Raw genomic sequence first — 20,605 nt, 5'->3', positions numbered from 1 at the left:
GCATAGAGCTTGGTGTGTCACAGTTAATAGAGCTGTTTGACTATACCCCAGTTAGGGGGTAGGTGAGGATATTGGGACTGGAAAGGCAGGAATGTAAGGATTTGGCAGAAGGGTGTAGCCCTCGGAGATTTTTTATTCAAGGGCATAGCAGATTGGAACTGCCTTTTAGGAAGAAAAATCAGTCAGTAGCATGTAGAGCTAGGATGAGATCGATGGGAGTCAGAGAGACTCCAGAGCATTGTGGGAAGTTATTGGACCATTCAAGTGGCCACAGGAGTAAAAAGAACAACAGAATTGGAATACATAATCCAGGGGCTTGACATTTAGCTATGTATGAGACTATATGTATGAGAATCACCAGGAGTGTTGTTAAAAATGCAGATTCCTGGCCCCCACCTCCAGAAAATTCAAATATGTTTGAATAAGCATCCCAAGTGATTCTAATGCAGGTGGTCTGAATTTTTTTTTATTTTATTTTATTTTATTTTTAATTTTTTTAATTTTTATTTATTTATGATAGTCACATAGAATGAGAGAGAGAGAGGCAGAGACACAGGCAGAGGGAGAAGCAGGCTCCATGCACCGGGAGCCCGATGTGGGATTCGATCCCGGGTCTCCAGGATCACGCCCTGGGCCAAAGGCAGGCGCCAAACCGCTGCGCCACCCAGGGATCCCGAGGTGGTCTGAATTAATCCCTTCCTTCATCCACCTAGGAAAAGTTCTTTTTAGGAATACCAGAGAAATCTCTCCAGAGAGGAGATGGGCACCTATTGTATGCTGGTCCCTATCCTAGGGACTTTCAATGGAGTATCTGACTTGAGGAAGTGGGTATCATGATCTACGTTTTATGGATGAGTAAATTGAGGGTCACATAGATAGTGTAATATTTCTCTAAGATTCCATCCCCACCAAGAGATGGACCAGGATATTAACCTCCATCCATCCCACATCAGAGCTGGGGCTGCTGGTGCCGTTGCCTGGGAGATCCATGTTGTATCTTGGCATTCCATCTGATCTCTGAAACTTCCATAGCAGTTAGCCTATGTGTTGTTTAGCCAACTATATAGCTGACCTTGTGTTTTCAGAGTGAGTTCTAGGACAGTTGAAGACATCTTACAAAGAGAAAGTTAGTTATTGTGAACCAGAGAACAGACTAATGCTGCTCAGGCTGGCTGACCATCTATTATCTTTTAGTACATTTGTGACTCAATCTAAGAAGGAAGCCCTAGGAATAACCCAGTTAGAAGAAATAATGGTAAAATAGATCCCTTTTACAATAGCAAAAGAAGATAAAATGTTCAGGGTCTTTGTGAAGACAATATAGGTAGTGCATTTTTTTGTGAGAAATAAAAGAAGACTTTGAAGGTAAATGGAGAGCTGTTAGTCTGGTTCCAAATGAGAAAGAAGTGTGATCCTTGAAGAGGTCAATTCTTCTCATATGTAGAGTTCAGTGAAATTCCAAGCAAAATCTTAAAGTCTTTAAAAACAGATGAGGGGAAGCACTGGGAGCCTTTCCCCTAAGATCAGGAACAAGACAGGAATGTCCACTCTCACCACTGCTATTCAACATAGTACTGGAAGTCCTAGCCTCAGCAATCAGACAATAAAAAGACATTAAAGGCATTCAAATTGGCAAAGAAGAAGTCAAACTCTCCCTTTTCGCCGATGACATGCCAAGATTGCTAGAACTCATACAGCAATTTGGCAGTGTGGCAGGATACAAAATCAATGCCCAGAAGTCAGTGGCATTTCTATACACTAACAATGAGACTGAAGAAAGAGAAATGAAGGAGTCAATCCTATTTACAATTGCACCCAAAAGCATAAGATACCTAGGAATAAACCTAACCAAAGACATAAAGGATCTATACCCTAAAAACTATAGAACACTTCTGAAAGAAATTGAGGAAGACACAAAGAGATGGAAAAATATTCCATGCTCATGGATTGGCAGAATTAATATTGTGAAAATGTCAATGTTACCCAGGGCAATTTACACGTTTAATGCAATCCCTATCAAAATACCATGGACTTTCTTCAGAGACTTAGAACAAATTATTTTAAGATTTCTGTGGAATCAGAAAAGACCCCGAATAGCCAGGGGAATTTTAAAAAAGAAAACCATATCTGGGGGCATCACAATGCCAGATTTCAGGTTGTACTACAAAGCTGTGGTCATCAAGACAGTGTGGTACTGGCACAAAAACAGACACATAGATCAATGGAACAGAATAGAGAATCCAGAAGTGGACCCTGAACTTTATGGTCAACTAATATTCGATAAAGGAGGAAAGACTATCCACTGGAAGAAAGACAGAGTCTTCAATAAATGGTGCTGGGAAAATTGGTCATCCACATGCAGAAGAATGAAACTAGACCACTCTCTTGCACCATACACAAAGATAAACTCAAAATGGATGAAAGATCTAAATGTGAGACAAGATTCCATCAAAATCCTAGAGGAGAACACAGGCAACACCCTTTTTGAACTTGGCCACAGTAACTTCTTGCAAGATACATCCACGAAGGCAAAAGAAACAAAAGCAAAAATGAACTATTGGGACTTCATCAAGATAAGAAGCTTTTGCACAGCAAAGGATACAGTCAACAAAACTGAAAGACAACCTACAGAATGGGAGAAGATATTTGCAAATGACCTATCAGATAAAGGGCTAGTTTCCAAGATCTATAAAGAACCCATTAAACTCAACACCAAACAAACAATCCAAGCATGAAATGGGCAAAAGACATGAAGAGAAATCTCACAGAGGAAGACATAGACATGGCCAACATGCACATGAGAAAATGCTCTGCATCCCTTGCCATCAGGGAAATACAAATCAAAACCACAATGAGATACCACCTCACCCCAGTGAGAATGGGGAGAATTAACAAGGCAGGAAACCACAAATGTTGGAGAGGATGCGGAGAAAAGGGAACCCTCTTACACTGTCGGTGGGAATGTGAACTGGTGCAGCCACTCTGGAAAACTGTGTGGAGGATCCTCAAAGAGTTAAAAATAGACCTGCCCTACGACCCAGCAATTGCACTGTTGGGGATTTACCCCAAAGATACAGATGCAATGAAACGCCGGGACACCTGCACCCCGATGTTTCTAGCAGCAATGTCCACAGTAGCCCAACTGTGGAAGGAGCCTTGGTGTCCATCGAAAGCTGAATGGATAAAGAAGATATGGTTTATGTATACAATGGAATATTCCTCAGCCCTTAGAAATGACAAATACCCACCATTTGCTTCAACGTGGATGGAACTGGAGGGTATTATGCTGAGTGAAATGAGTCAGTTGGAGAAGGACAAACATTATATGTTCTCATTCATTTGGGGAATATAAATAATAGTGAAAGGGAATAGAAGGGAAGGGAGAAGAAATGGGTAGGAAATATCAGAAAGGGAGACAGAACATAAAGACTCCTAACTCTGGGAAAAGAACTAGGGGTGGTGGAAGGGGGAGGAGGGCATGGGGTGAGGGTGAATGGGTGATGGGCACTGAGGGGGGCACTTGATGGGATGAGCACTGGGTGTTATTCTGTATGTTGGTAAATTGAACACCAATAAAAAATAAATTTATTATTAAAAAAAAACCCAGATGAGTCCAGAGTTTATCTGAAAAGATAAACAACCAGAGAGAGTAAAGAAATGTTTGAAACATAGAGAGAGAGGACCAATGATGTCATGCTTCAAATTAGGTGAAACTCTAATAATAATGTACCACCTGAGAATTAGATGGAGAAGAGAGAACAGATAAACTAGAATCATATTCTATAGCATGTTACTGATTAATATGGATAAAAGGAAGAGGTATTCAGTTACTGGATTGAACGTTTTCATTAGTGAATTAACTAACAACTGCTTATAACAATTTACAGTGGCTTGACCAAATAGTCTGTCCACCCCCACCCCTGCCTCCTGCCCCTGCCACTACCCTGCCCCAACCCTGCACACACAGTAAGGATTCTAGAGATTGGATCCAGGGCTGCTATAGAAGCTCCAGAATGCCACTGGGGCTCCCTTTTATCATTCTGCTGAAGCCATTCTTAGCAGGTGGCTTTAGTCTTCATGCAGCATCTTCAGCATCACATCCACATTCCTGGAAGAAAAAATAAGGAAATAGGCATATACTAACTGAGCCTTTCCTTTTAATAGTCTTTCTCAGGAACTTTATCCTTTGCTTTCACTTACTTGTCACTGACCAGAGTTATATTACATGGCCAGTTGTAGTTGCAAGGGAGTCTGGGAAAGTCAAATGTTTTTACATAATTCCCTGAACAAAAATCAGAGCTTAATAGTTACACAGAAGAGGAGGACAGATCCCATAAAGGCAGCCTGCACTGTGAGTCACAAGTAATTATCCGTGGGAAAAATATTCAATATGAATCCCTTATTTCCTTCCCTATACCTACATCCTAAAAAATAGGAGAATATGTATTATTAATACAAAAGGATATAATAACATGCATGCACTTATATTTTACCACAAACCTGCAAAATACACATAAGAAAATTGCTTTAAGGAAATATATCAATGTATTATCATTGTCCTTGTGGTGGGACTCCGTTTTTATTTTTTTAAATTCTTTCTACTTTTTAAAAATTTTCAAACTTTTTCACAAGAAGCATGTATGACTTTTATAGTTGGAAAAATAATAAACTTTATGTTAAAATTAAAATAAATAAAAGTAATCGCAGAACTCGTCAAATGCAATAGCATAATCTTAAAGGTGTATAAAGCTATTTCTCTGACAGGAAATTCTATGGTTTTCCAAAATTAGAAATCCATGGCCTCTAGATCTAATTACTCCTATAATTTCTTCTAATGTGGAAAACTTGACCACATAATTTTGATGGTGCAACTACAAAATTTGAATGAGAAAGCAAATATATCTGAAAAAAGACAGGAAAAATATTTGCTTTGGGAAAAAAGTTGGTAGCTCTAAAGAAGATAAATTTTTTAACATATGGCTCTATAATTACTATATGGAATTAGGTCAAATATGGCATTTCATTAAATGATGGGTTATTTGTGGGTCTGGAACACCAGAAGGAGCATGATATATATGGCTGAATATAATTGGAAATTAGCAAAGTCACTAGTGTAAGAAGGAAGTACCAGTGTAAGCATAGTATTTGATGTGTAAAATATTCATTTTTGGAAAACCATGCAATTTTGAGTCCTTGATGCCTCCATATACACTGTAGAATCACTTTGTCAATATCCACAAATAACTAGGAATTTATTGGGATTGCGTTGAATCTATAAATCAAGTTGGGAAGAACTGACATCTGGACAATATTGAGTCTTCCTATCCGTGAACATGGAATATGTCTTCTTTTATTTGGTGCCTTGCTTTCTTTCATCAAATTTTTGTAGTTTTCCTCATAGAGATCTTCTGTGCATTTTGTTAGATTTATACTTAAGTATTTCATTTTTTTGGGTGCTAATGTAAATGGCATTGTGTCTTTAATTCGAAATTGTACTTATCCATTTCTGGTATATAAGAAAACAATTGACTTTTATATATTAACCTTGTATCCTGCAATGTTGCTGTAATTACTTCCTATTTTAGGAGTTGTGTTGTCAGTTCTTTCAGTGTTCTATACAGATGATCATGTCATCTGGGAACAGAAACAGTTTTAGGTCTTCTTTCTCAATCTGTATACCTTTTATTTCCTTTCCTTGCAGTGTTGCATTAGCAGGGATTTCCAGTACAATGTTGAAAAGCAGTGGGAAGAAGGATATCCTTGCCCTGTATCTGATCTTAGTGGGAATACTTTGAGTTAGCTGTAGCTTTTTGGTAGTAGTCTTTTTTAAGTTGAGAAGGCTTCCCTGTATTCCTTGTTTACTGAGAGTTTTTATCATGTAATGGGTGGTGGATCTCGTCCCTTTTTCTGCACCTATTGATATGATCATGTAATTTTTCTTTTTCAGCCTTGGTATGATGGGTTACATTAACTGAGTTTTGAATGTTAAGTCAACCATGTATACTAGGGGTAAATCTCACTTGGATGTGGCATAAATTCTTTTTTTTTAACTTTGTTGGATTTGACTTGTTAATATTTTGTTGAGGAGTTTTGCTACTGTGTTAATGAGAAATATTAGCCTATAGTTTTCTTGCAATGTCTTTATATATTTTTGGTATTAGGGAATGCTGGCCTCATAAAATCGGTTAGGAAATAGTTCTTGTGTCTTTCCTCTAAAAGAGATTATAGAGAATTGATATAATTTATTCCTTAAATATTTGCTAGAGAAACTGATATTTTTAGTAGATTAAATGAAATAACTTAATTTCTAAAATGTCACATGACTGGTTATATTCTTCATTATCAGTAAAAAGATATAGTATTAGATGAAATGATAAAGATAAGATATTTTTCAAGCTACTAGAAAGAATTTTCAATAAATGGGAAAAAATCAATTATTTTTAGTCCATTTTGTTTAGGTTAAGACCAATATAAAAATATATTGCAGGTTTGGAAAGCTTTGTCAAGGGATATGTTTAAATTATTTATGTAACAGAGGAAATCTTTTAGATTTTTAGTCAATATGAAGAAAATCAACCTTTAAAATTCCTTACATGCAAGAAGGATGGCTCACTTTATGTATGTCTCCTAAAAAATTGTGTCTCCTCTTTTCTTCAAATCTTTACCCTAAAGAGCTTCTGAGAAGGTGTCTTAGAGTAGGAAAAAAAAAAAAAGAGGTTGAAAACCACTGAACTAGAGAATATTTTCTCCATTAAAATGAATAGTGTGATTGTGTTTACAACATGTGAAACATATCCATTTATTTAGAAGAACCTGACTGGACCCCTTTCCATTTTCATGAGGCTTGCCTACTATTGATATTTCTCTAAATCAAGGTAACTGACTAGACAGGGCTACTTCTATTCTGGATAGCACCTTCATGTGAATTATTAAAAGGCACCCCTGCCATCTGTTGGAAAACTGTTGTAATATGCTAGTTTTGTTAGAAGATGCTTTACTGCCCTCGACAGATATTTTTCATAGTAAATACACAAACTTATGATGTGAATTGCACCCTCTTGGACATGGTGCCGTTGTGCAGCACATCACCTGCCCAAGCACATGGGCCATTTGCAAGTAGGGAGAAAAAAACTTAGAACGCACCATGGCAACACATGTTTACAACATGAAAATGAGAAACCAGATTCATTGCAGTAACTCCTGGAAAGTTCCTGTTCAGCAAGTTGGTGGTATTGGAATGTTGTGGAGGTAGGGTGTGGGGAGACTTCATTGATGGCTTCCATTATTGAGAACAAGAGCTTGGCTATTGCTCTTTCTCTGTCTTCCAGCCAGTTAGAAAGAGTCTACAAATTCCAACTACTTAGCCAAATGGAAAAGATTCTCTGTTTACAGAGAAAACACAAAGCCTGCTTCTTCCCCATCATTAAGCAGGCCGAGTATACTTAGCAGAACTTTTCCACTTAGGTGTCCAAGTTAAGGCTATCAGTGACTTTTTGCTTAAAATCTAAACATTTTAGAAACATTTTGTAGGGAAAACTATTCACAGGCCCTTTCAAAAAGAATAAAATAAATAGTTTGGGGGGTTTCCATCTTGGAATTAGGATGTTTATTTAAGAAACTCTAATAAAGCCCTCCTTCAAGCCCATGAAAATTATAGTCAGAATTGAGTGGCAGTCTAAGGATTCAGGAAATAGCTATTGATTTGTGAGAGAGAGAGAGGGAAAGAAAAGGCCAAGGAAGGAAGCAACTTGATGAGAAACTTTTGCTAATGGTTCTTATTTCCTCCACCTTTGAAAACACATTCCACTAGCAGCAAAGTCTAAAATCTTGTCACTCTCAGATTAGCCTACCTAGGCAAGAGCTAGTACGCAGGACATGGCTCAGGCTGAGCTTCTGTGAGCAAAGGCATGAGAGTGGGTGGGGCAGATGCATTGGCTGTCAGGCTTAGTGCAAAGGGATTTTCAGTGAGGGTAGGCAGGGCTATGAAGGAAAGTACAAAGCCTCATGCCCAAGGGATTGGGCAGAAACCAAGAAAGAATCTGAGGAGAAGAACTGGCACGGGAGACCCTGACTGGAGAGAGAAAGTTGCACCACAGAAGGTTCCAGAAGGATGCTAGAGGTAGAGCCTTTTATAGGGTGGCCACAGATGAGCCCTAAGTGGAGAGAGAGCCATGAAAGAAGCCAAACTAAATTGGATACCAACCTGCTATTTATTTACTTTTCAAAACCTCCATGGGCAAGAAATCAGACAATTGTGAGGGAAACATAACATCAGAAAAGCATCGGAGAGATGCATAGTGATGGGTCACAAAAGTTGAAAAGTTCTATAGCTGAAAGTTCTATACAAAAAAACTAGGGGCAGCATGTGCAAATTGTATTTTGGTCAAAGTGATAAAGCTGAGCAAGCACCTGGAAGGAAATACAGAAGTGTGGGAGTTCTGAAGTACCCACAATAGAGATCAAAGGTTCTGAATGATTTAGAAGAAAGCACTAGCTTAGCCAAATGCCTCTTATGACATTTCATGCTTTCTACCTTATGCTTCTAACTATTCTATGCAACTATAATCCCAAATCAGTGACCCATTTGGGCTAACAAATGAACACATACAGAATTCCAAACTCGCTTGTTTTCTGCCTTTCTTATTTCAGTGAAGCAATGGCGAGAGATGTATGTATGTTGAATTCCCACCAGCATTTAGGTTTTTTGATTCAGCAGTGTTTTAAACCCCATGGATATTTATTTAGATAGATTGTAATAATCCCCAGCTGAGCATTAGTTATTTGTTGGCTGATGGGTGCCTTAGTTTACCCTTCAGCTTATGGGAAGTCAGGGAGGGAAACAAGAAATTTCCCATGAAATGACTAGCTTTTTAAAATTCACAGTGACCTTGCCTATTGGTAGATTTAGTTCAAGAGTAACTTCCTGCAACCAATAGGATGAGTAACTTTCCCCTTTGGGCATGGGGTAGAACTGTGAGGAAAGTAAATATTAAAAAACCAGAAGCCTAAACCCCCATGTATATCTACCTTGTAGGATTTTTTAAAGATGGAGCCAATGGCTTTCACTAGAAGCCTTGACTATACACTAGAATGACTTGGAGCTCTTATGAATTCTGATACTGACCAGGTCTCCAGGACAATCAAACCAAAATCTCTTAGAATGGAACCTGGTGCCAGCGTTTTGCTTGCTTTTTATTCCACAGGTTGTTCTGGTGTGCAGCCAAGGTGAGAACAACTGGATTAAATGAAACAGTGCTGGTGCCTGGCATACTTTGGATATCCAAAGAGCATGAGCATTCTCTTCTTTGAATCATTTCTTGCTCCCCCACCTTCCTCCTCTTCTGAGTTTGCTCTCTCTGGCTTGGTCGTTCAACATGTATCATGGGTGACTTTGCCTCAGAGTTGGAGAACTTGTTTTTTATCTTCGTGTTGAAAAAGAACTCTCTTCTATTTTCACTTTTAATATACCATCTCATCACTTGTTTCATGTTTTTATCTTCCTTCCAGTATTACTTAGTTCCTTACATCTAGAATCTGTGGATTTAGGAAGAATTTCTGACTTGTGTCCCTAGTGATTTAATTTAGCTAAACCTTCTTGAGCACTTTAGAAGATCAGGGTGGATATAAAGTTTAAGGAATAAAGAGGGTTCCTAAAAATAGAACACAGTTCATCCATTTTAGTTAAAAAATGCCTTCGTGTTTTCCAAGCATTTTTCAACTCTTAAGCATTTTTAATAAGCTCACTTATGAGTCTTGTTGAAAAATAAATAAAATACACTTGTTTTCATTAAGGGAAGAGATCTTTTTCCATCTTAGTTGGTATTGTTGAAGGAGACAAAAAGGAGTCCAAAACTTGGCAAAGGAGTACATTATTACATATTGGTCACAGATGTGCTGGTAGAGCTACATTTTCTTCTGGCAATTAGTATCTGAAGTACCCACAAATTACATATGAAAGCCCAGATAACCTCCTTACCAAAGGGAAGGATGAAAAGTAATGATATTTGCAAAATCTTTATTTTTAAGGCATTCTAAATGTGTTTTTATAGACAAGTGATACGTTGATTTGCCACTTATACTTTTAAAGGAAAAGTAATACTAGATGATGATGCCAACCTTCACTTATTATCATCAATTCCAAATGCCTTAAGCAAGTGCAGATACGCAGAGGTACTTTTTGGCAATACTAGCGAATTATAAGGTTTTCTTTCCTTAACAATTCTTAAGACTATCAAGGAAGCAAAACTCGAGAGGCAGAAGGGAACTCTCTCTAGTAATTTTATTGCTTGAATCTGTGGGCCTTTGAAGCAGAGTATAAGGAGTTCACATTGTATTCAGTTGCAAAAAGTCCTAAAAGGACTCCAAGGAGAGTATTGACGAAACAACTCTGGAAACAGGGTTAAGATTCACTTGGGGAGGAAGTGATGTCGGCGTCCCATGAAGGCAGTTGTAATAGATGAACGTAATTCCAGACCTAAAGCTTTGACCGTAAGGTTGTAATGGAGGGAAAAGATATGTTGCAAAAAATAAATAAATAAATAATAATAATGACAAACTAGAACTTTATTATAAGACTTCTTGAGAATTTTAAAACTCGCCTTGATAAGAAAACTAGACAAGGTAATAGCTGCTGGAGAGATGACAGATACTTCAATTTCCAGCATGCTTAAATTGATAAGCTAACCAATTTGAAAGGTCATGTAAATTGAAAGTGATATGAAATTGAACAAAAGGGAAAAATTAGAAGAGAAGAATTAGTGTATTACCTATGTAAGAAACAGAATTTTGACAGATAAAAAAACAACTTTCCTGATATATAGGTAGGAGGTTGTCTATTTGTACTTTTAATTCAGCAAGAATATGTATGATTTAGTGATCCGATGATTGCAAAGACAGATGGCTGTAAATCAGGAGCTTGTGATATACTTTTCAGCCCCCAAACTATTTAATAGTACTGTCAAGGGAATGTCAGTGTTTGATGTGACTCCAGTACCGTATAGTATCTTGTGTATTGTTTGATTTTATTTTTATTTTTTTTAAATATTTTTATTTATTTATGATAGTCACAGAAAGAGAGAGAGAGAGGCAGAGATACAGGCAGAGGGAGAAGCAGGCTCCATGCACTGGGAGCCCGACGTGGGATTTGATCCCGGGTCCTCAGGATCACGCCCTGGGCCAAAGGCAGGCACCAAACCGCTGCGCCACCCAGGGATCCCTATTGTTTGATTTTATAAGTTCAAGACGTAGTACTATACAGCTTTTTAAAAATAAACCTATAAGACTTCAAGTCCTTTTCGTTCTCAAAGTACCTTGTTTTGTTGCTCCCCATTTCCCTAGGAAAGTGACAATACTGGAGGATCCTGATCAGAACATTCACCTGAAAAACCTGTCTCTCCATCAGGCAGCCACAGAAGAAGAAGCTCTGAATCTACTTTTCTTAGGAGACACCAACAGAATGATTGCAGAGGTAATAAACTTTTCTCTGCAGGCTGCTTTTCCATATTATAAGATATGATAGAATTTTAGGGACCTCACAACCTTAAAAATAATCTCATCCAAATCTTATGTTACAGAAAAGAAAACCTAGATACAGAGAATTGAGACTTTTGCAAAGTCATTCAGCTTAGTTAATGAGCAGGGACTGAAGTCTAGGCTCTTAACTTTTATATTTTTAAGTAGTAGTTTGCAGATAATCAATAAAAACTCATTAAATGCTTTAATTATAGAAGTTTTTGCATAATTTCAAATTTTAAAAATATACAATTCATTATTCCTAGCCTCAGATCATCCGTATATTGGCATATGTTTTCATATCCATATATTTTCATGTATTTAGGGAATTAATATGTATAAGGCATTTAGAACAATACATGGAACATGAGAAGTGCTGTATGTATTTGCAGCTGTTGTTGGCAGATCCACAAATACTGCCATTGTGTGTAGTATAAATATGCCCCAGTGCAATATTTGGGATGTATTTATACTAAAACTTATTTATTGTTAATCTAACGTTTGGACCTAACTGGGCCTGTATTTCACCTCGGTACCCTAGACAGGAGCCAGGACTGACTAAGCATGTCAGAGGCCCTGACCCCAAACAGTTACTGATTGGAGATGGAGAGTCACAAAGCTCTCACCCAGTGAGGCTGTCACCCAGTGATATTGCAATAAAGAAATGGACTGGTGGTGGTGGGGAGAGTGTTGTGGGAACAGCTGCCCAAATGAACAGCATACTGTTATCACTGGCACTTACATTTTTTCTTTTTTTTAATTGAAGTATAATTAACATACAATGTTGTATTAGTTTCAGGTGTACTGATTTGACAAGTCTATACATTATTCAATACTTGCCACAAGAAGTGTGGTCACCAGTGGCACCTTGCAATGTTACTACAGTATTAATGACTATATAACTGGAGGTTTGTACCTCTTAATCCCCTTATCCATTTTGCCCATCCCTCATCTACCTCCCCTCTGGCAACTGCCAGTTTGTTATTTATATTTAAGAGTCTGTTTGGTTTTGTTTGTTTGTTTTGTTTTTTAGGTTCCACATATAAGTGAGATCACATACATAGTATTTGTCTTTCTCTGTATGACTTATTTCACATATCGTGATACCCTCTAGGTCTATCCCTGTTGTTGCAAGTGGCAAGATCTCATTCTTTTTAATGGCTGAGTGATATTCCATTGCTTATTTATACCACATCTTCTTTATCCATTCATCTACTGATGGACATTTGAGTTGCTTCCATATCTTGGCTATTATAAATAATGCTTCAATAAACATAGGGGTGCCTATATCTTTTTGAATTAGTGTTTTTGTGTTCTTTGGGTAAATAGTAGTAGAATTACTTGATACTATGGTAGTTCTGTTTTTAATTTTTTGAGGGGCCTCCATATTGTTTCCCACAGTGGATGTACTATTTTACATTCCCATCAATAGAGACAAAGGTTCCCTTTTCTCCATATTCTCTCCCATACTTGTTATTTCTTGTCTTTTTGATACTAGCCATTCTGACAGGTGGGAGATAATATCTCATTGTAGTTTTGTCTTGTGTGTGTGTGTTTTTTTTAAGATTTTATTTATTTATTCATGAGAGACACACAGAGAGAGAGAGAGAGAGGCAGAGACACAAGCAGAGGGAGAAGCAGGCTCCACGCAGGGAGCCCAATGCAGGACTTGATCCCGTGACCCCAGGATTATGCCCTGGGCCGAAGGCAGGTGCTAAACCACTGAGCCACCCAGGGATCCCCTCATTGTAGTTTTGATTTGGATTTCCCTAACAGTAAGTGATGATGAACATCTTTTCATGTGTCTGTTGGCCATCCGTATGTCTTCTTTGGAGAAATGTCTGTTCATGTCTTCTGCCCATTGTTTTTTAATTTTTATTTATTTATGATAGTCACACACACACAGAGAGAGAGAGAGAGGCAGAGACACAGGCAGAGGGAGAAGCAGGCTCAATGCACCGGGAGCCCGACGTGGGATTCGATCCCGGGTCTCCAGGATCGCGCCCTGGGCCAAAGGCAGGCGCCAAAACGCTGCGCCACCCAGGGATCCCATTCTGCCCATTTTTTAATTGAGTTATTTGTTTTTTGGATGTTGAGTTTTATCAGTTGTCTATTTTGGATATTAACCTCTTATCAGATTTATCATTTGCAAATATCTTTTCTCATTCACTAGGTTGCCTTTTTGTTTTCTTGGTGGTTTCTTTTGCTGTGCAAAAGCTTTTTATTTTGGTGTAGTCCAAATAGCTTATTTTTGCTTTTGTTTCTCTTGCCTGAGCAGACATATCCATAAATATGTTGCTAAGGGCAATGTCCAAGAGATTACTGCCTGTGTTTTCTTTTAGGAGTTTTATGGTTTCAGGTCTCACATTTAGGTCTGTAATCCATTTTGAGTTTATTTTTGTTTATGGTGTAAAAAAGTGGTCCAGTTTCATTCTTTTGCATGTAGCTGTCCACTTTCCCTAGCACTATTTATTGAAGAGACTGTCTTTTCCCCATTGTATATTCTTGGCACTTTCGTTTTTAAACCATGTTCCCTGAGTTCTGTGTTTTACCTTATATCTGATAATAAGCAGTAGGTGAAGATAGTAAGCTGGGAAGATAAGTAGTCTGAGAAAATATCTATCAAATGACTTTTTCTTCCTGTCCATTTCTACTCTCCAAAATGTACTGCCTAAGATATAAGATGAATAAATGGAAACCAAATTCAGATAGTGAAAGCATAGTGCTGACATCTGTTATTGTTCTGGATCCTTAGTTTTGCTGTTTTTTTTTTTTTTAACCAGTTCTGCATGAATGATTTTCAGTAGACTAACTTATATAGGTTGAGCTTATGTGCCACATATAACATGGATTTAAGACCCTTGAAATTATTATTTTCATTTAAAGGGCACTTGACAGGATGAGCACTGAGTGTTATTCTGTATGTTGGCAAATTGAACACCAATAAAAAATAAATTTATTATTACAAAAAAATAAAGCAAGTTTTATGAAGTTTTTAATTTCAAAATATCTTTTACTTCCCAATGTTTTACATTTGTGTTTTGCTTCAGCATTAATTGCCCATGTGATCATCCATAATGCTCTTATCTGTCATGATAATTGAAGATTAAAAAAGTAGAAGCAGATGCAGAATTAGAGACTATAATGACAAAAGATTTAGAATGCCTACAGAAAATCCTAATTCTCCATACACAGTTTAATAAAGAGCAAACCTGGGCAGCCTGGGTGGCTCAGCAGTTCAACGCCACCTTCAGCTCAGGGCGTGATCACGGAGTCCCGGGATCCAGTCCCACGTCGGGTTCCCGGCATGGAGCCTGCTTCTCCCTCTGCCTGTGTCTCTGCCTCTCTCTCTCTCTCTCTCTCTCTCTCTCTCTCTCATAAATAAATACATAAAATCTTTAAACAAATAAAAATAAAGAGCAAACCTAGAGATATAGGATACTCCTGAGTCCTGGCCACCAAGAGACTATGAAAGAGAGAAAAGGTAAATTCGTAAATGCTATTAGAAAACAGGTAGAGAAGCCTGTTCCTGCCACAATGCTAACTTTCCTCCAGAGGTGACTCATCCCTACAGAAACCAAGGCCTCCCCCTCACAATTATATTCCCTCATCTTGAATGGGTTATGGAGGGCCCCTGGCCCTGGTTCACCATGACCTCTATTAGCTTAAAAGCTTGGCTATTTGATATTTCCAAGTTACGCATTGACTTTAGCTGACTGCATATTTTCAGACTATTGTTTTCTGAAGTTTTGAGGACTTCAGACATCGTTGTGCCAGAGTATCTGTCATGTTCCACCACCTTACAGAATTCCAACAGTCTTTTCCTATTACTGCTGAGTGTCTAATAATAGTATCATAAATAGCTAAAACCTGACAAAGTTCAAGCCTAATAATGCTAGTTGTGCTTTATTTTTTTATTTATTCATTTTTTTCTGTAGAAGGCTGATTTCTTCTAAACTAAGTCTGATAGGTTTTAGATGTTTTTCTGCTTGCTTTTTATTTTTTTTCTTTGGTAATAATAGCTACTCTGTTATATTGAGAACCTGATCAATAGACTTGACACTTTTGTGGACACTTTCTACACTTTTTATATGTATATACAATTTTTGATTCTTATTTTACAGATGGAAACTGAGGCTCAAAGAATCAGGCTACTCGCCCAAGGTCACACACACTGGCAAGTGGCAGAGCCAGGGTTCAGCCTCAAGTCTGACTGATTTAGAAGCTTATGCTCTTGCCTTTTATTACCTCTCACAAGTACACAATAATCAAATTGAACTACGTCGCTTTTTTTTCAAGAGAGGATATATTTCTGAGTTATTTAAAAATATAGCAAGTATTTAGGGCTTCCATTTATCTCTTGAATTCATTGAAAGCAAATACATAAAAATATAAATGAAGACTAACTATCAATCCCTGGAAATACTTTATTATTCAGAGTCTCTAAAAAAGTATGTTTTAGATTACAACCTAGCTGTCAGAATGTAATTTGTCAGCACAGAATGAGCTTACCAGGATAAAAAGAACACACTAATCATTTTTTTAAAAAATGAGGTTCCCAATTTCCCATTTACACAGAGACATCCAGAAGTTGCCATGGTAACCAGAAAACATTTGCAAAACAGAGTCTGAATCTGTGGGACACAAAGTAGAGGGCTCTTTCCTTTAGTGTTCTCTATTCACAGCCAGCATTCTAAGGAAAAGTAATTAAGAGTACCTTCGTCCTCTTCTTATTTATTCAGAACTCATAAATAATTTCTGTAATCCTACTAATGTTTTGAATAAAACCTGATTATGTCCTTAGGGTGAGTTTTTTAAACAGTTGAATTGTTGTGCCAGAGGATAAACTGTACAAGCTGAACTGTGTGTGACCTAGTGTCAAAGCGCACCAGTAGCAAGTATGACTTGATACTTTTCTATCTTACCACTGAAGTGTTTCTGTCAATTAATCAAATCTAATTGATCAAGACATTCTGCCTTTGATGGTTAAGCCCTGCACAGTCCTTTTGGACTGGAACCATTGGCTCAGTCGCACCTATAGTCTAGAGCATTCTGTGCCCAAGTGTAACCTGAGGATAACCTGCATTAGAATACCTTGTGGTAGTCAAGAAACCGTTTCTTGGATCCCATTTCTGATCAATGGATTCAGAATCTCTGCTACGGAGCCCAGGAATATGCATTTTAGCATTTTATTTTTTTTCTTTTTGCTAGAACACGTACAAAACTCTATTTTAAAAAAATACATTTCTCTCCCCCACCCCTCCTGCCGCCAACTGGATTAAGCTCCTTCGGGGCCAAGATCTTTCTATATTTTCTTCATCTTTGAGTCCCTAGTACCTTGACCAGTGCCTGGCATACAGTTAGTACTTACAGAAATGCTTAATGAATGCAAAACCTGCAAATCTAAAATTTTAAAATTTAATTTAATTTTAATTTCAGTGTAGTTGACAGAGTGTTATAATAGTTTCAGGTGTACAATGTAGTTTCAACATTTCTATACATCACCCAGTGCTCATCACAAGTGCATTCCTTAATCCCCATCACCTGTTTCACCCAAACCCTCACCTTTTCCCTTTGGTAACTATCAGTTTGTTTTCTATAGTTAAGAGTCTGTTTCTTGGTCTCTCTCTCTCTCTCTCTCTCTCTCTCTTCCCTTTGTCATTTGTTTCTTAAATTCCACATATGAGAGAAATCATATGATACTTGTCTTTCTCCGACTTATTTCATTTTTAGCATTATATTCTTTAGCTTCATCCATGTTGTTGCAAATGGCAAGATTCCATTCTTTTTTTATAGCTGAGTAATATTCCATTGTTTGTATGTGCCACATCTTCTTTAACCATTCAGATATTGTTGGACACTTGGGATGCTTCCATAATTTGATTATTGTACATAATGCTGCTATAAAACATAGGGGTGCATGTATCCCTTTGAACTAGTATTTTTGTATTTTTTTGGTAAATACCCAATAGTGCAATTACTGGATTACATGGCAATTCTATTAACTTTTTGAGGAATCTCCATACTGTTTACCATGGTGGCTGCACCAGTTTGCAATTCCACCAAAAGTGCATGAGGGTTCCTTTTCTCCACATTCTCATGAACACTTGTTTCTTGTGCTTTTGATTTTAGCCATTCTGACAGGTAGGAGGTGATATGTCATTGTAGTTTTATTTTGTTTTGTTTTTACATTTTAACTCAATTATTTACTCAGTCACCTTACATGTCATTGTTGTCCAGTCTTTCAGTGTACCCTTGGAAAAAACTCACATGAGTAGACATTATTATTATTTTATATAGACATGGCTTGTTTAGATTTACCTTCACAGTCACTATCTCTTTGTTTACCATTCCTTCGTATTTCTTGGCTCCCCCTGGGATCATTTTTTTTCTATCTGCGGTATACTTTTTAGAAGTTCTTTAGATAAGAACTATTGGTAAACTCTCCAATTTTTGCATATCTGCAATGTCCTTATTTGCCTTCTTTCTTAAAATCTGTTTTGCTAGATTGACCATTCTAAGTTGACAATTATTTCCTCTCTGCACTTTCAAGATAGTAGATCACTATTTTCTGATTTCCATTGATGTTAAATTTGTTATAATTTCACAATTGCAAATAATCTGTCATTTCTCGCCCGCTACTTTTTGAGCTTCTTAGTGTGTCTAGGTGTGGTTTCATTTTTCAAATTTGCTTTTCTGCTCAGAGGTATGCATTATACTTTCTGCTTTTCTGGAGTCTAGTCTTTCATTACTTTTAGAAAATTCTTAGCCAGGGCAGCCCCAGTGGCCCAGTGGTTTAGCACTGCCTTCAGCCCAGGGTGTGATCCAGGAGACTGGGAATCGAGTCCCACATTGGGTTCCCTGCATGGAGCCTGCTTCTCCCTCTGTTGTGTCTCTGCCTCTCTCTCTCTCTCTCTGTATCTGTCATGAATGAATAGATAAAATAAAAAAAATTGTCAGCCCTTATCTCTTTAAATTTTTTATCTCTAAAAGAGATAGGAGTTAAAATGAATAAGTCTAATATGCAAATAAGTATAGTTCCCAAAAGAAAAAATGGTACAGAACCAAAATTCTCTTTGTAGTTTTGGTTTGGATTTCCCTGATGATAAGTGATCATGAACATCTTTTCATGTGTCTTTTAGCCATCTGTATATCTTCTTTGAGAAAATTTCTGTTCATGTCTTCTGCCTGTTTTTTAATTGGATTCTTTTTTGGATGTTGAGTTGTATCAATTCTACTACTTTGGATACTTACTTTTTATTTTACTTACCATTTTATTTACCATTTGCATTTCTGTTTTTGTTTATGTCTTTATGTCTTCTAATTATTTTTCCTCTTGGAGTATTAGGGTAGGTCTGGTTGATTTGTTGACTTCATGAGGGCTGGGACTTGGTCTTGTTCACATCCACCATATTGAGAAACATAACATAACATATAATATGGGCTCAGTAAATAATCATTGAATGAATGGACATTAAAGATAATAGCTTTTTTCCTTTATCATATATTTAGTAAATATTTTTAAATTTTATAAATTTTCTTTTTGGTTTTTCTTTCTTTCTTTTTTTTTTTTTTTTACCAAAGCAAAGTGGGTCTTTTTATTTTATGGTTTCTGCCTTGGTTGCCATCCTTAGACATGCAATAGCTCATTGATGAATAATTCTACATATTAGAAAGCACTTTGTTTCTTTGAATTGAAATTTGATGCCCAGTAGCATCCACCCCATTGTTCACATTTTGACCCGGGACATGGAAAGGGATGATCATTATCAGGATGGAGTGGATCTTATCAGAGATTTCTGGGGCATGGGGATTTTACCTGAATCTTGAAAAAGATTATCCGGAATTAACAAAATCAGAATTCATTTTGAATCCTCCCTCTAGAAGTAGCTTCCATTAAAAATGTCATTAAATATTCATCTTAAGAGTTGTAATCTTTCTCAGAGTGAATCATTAGACTAATACTAGCCTCTTTTATAAGCTCTTTGCAGAAGAGAATAGTATCTGGGATGTCTTCTACCAAAACTTCATAGTGGTGTCTATTATGAGTTAAAGTATATCCTTCTCCCTCCTCTTCATTCGTATGGTGAAGTCCTAACCCCCAGTACCTCAGAATGTGACCTTATTGAGAGGTGGGGTCTTTATAGAGGTCTTTGAGTTAAAATGAAGTTATTAGGATGAGCCTTAACTCTATATGACTGGTGTCCTTATAAAATGGGGAAATATGGAGACATATACTAAAAAGGGAAAATGCCATGTGAGTGCAAAAACTCTCATCTATCAGCAAGGAGAGAGACCTGGAACAGATCCTTCCTTCACAGCCCTCAGAGGGGAGAAACAACCCTGTAAACACCTCCATTTTGCACTTCTAACCTTAAGAACCATGAGATGATAAATTTCCATTGTTTAAGCCCCTGGTGTGTTGTACTTCATTATGGTGGCCCTGGAAAACTAATCCAGTATCCAGATAACCTAGAATATAATTTCTTATATGATTGATACCTGGGGTAGCCCTTGACCTTGATGAATTCAGGAGGAATGATATGGTATATCTAGTATACAGCATTGGCTATAACACTGCTTGAGGGGACCTTTGGTGAGAAGAGAACACTTTGTGCCAATATTGGGGAAGTCCAGGATCCCATTGGTAGGTGGTTTGCTTTCTTTCCCTTCCTTCCCTGAACAAATCATCAAGTAAGTTCTTCCAGTCGGTGTTGGTGTCCATTCTTTGGCTTCTTTACCATCACTGTGGATTCCCACCAGGCAGTGGTGAAGAGTAAGAGCTTTGGAGATGACCTCCTATTCCTCTCCGGGCTCCACCTTGACAGGTATATGTCCTTGGGCAAGTCACTGACCCAATATGAACCATAGTTCCTAACCTGTGCAATGGGTACAGTGATACCTACTTTCCAGGGTTATGGTAAGAATTAAATTAAATGACATTTGGAAAGACCTTAAAGATTTCAGCTAACAATTATTTAAAGATAAGGCTGTTGTCCTGTTCAACTCTGTTCTCTCAGCACCCCGTCAACTAGTTGGTCTGTCATTCATTAATTATTTGGTGGCATTGATGGGGAGAGGAAGTTTGGTGATT

At 37.5% G+C, this 20,605-nt stretch overlaps 1 protein-coding gene across 1 annotated transcript in view; it reads left to right on the top strand.

Moving 5' to 3' along the window:
• Nucleotides 1-20,605, top strand: part of KIF6 (kinesin family member 6) — a 375,439-nt gene that overhangs the window by 90,630 nt on the left and 264,204 nt on the right. Inside the window, exon 6 of the mRNA XM_055329543.1 lies at nt 11,338-11,467. Coding sequence (XP_055185518.1) covers nt 11,338-11,467 — 130 coding nt within the window. The remainder of the gene's footprint in view (nt 1-11,337; nt 11,468-20,605) is intronic.

This window comes from Nyctereutes procyonoides, unplaced genomic scaffold, assembly GCF_905146905.1.
Source record: "Nyctereutes procyonoides isolate TBG_1078 unplaced genomic scaffold, NYPRO_anot_genome, whole genome shotgun sequence".
Taxonomy (NCBI): domain Eukaryota; kingdom Metazoa; phylum Chordata; class Mammalia; order Carnivora; family Canidae; genus Nyctereutes; species Nyctereutes procyonoides.
The sequence above is the reverse complement of the archived record's forward strand: the minus strand, read 5'-3'. Positions and strand labels throughout refer to the sequence as shown.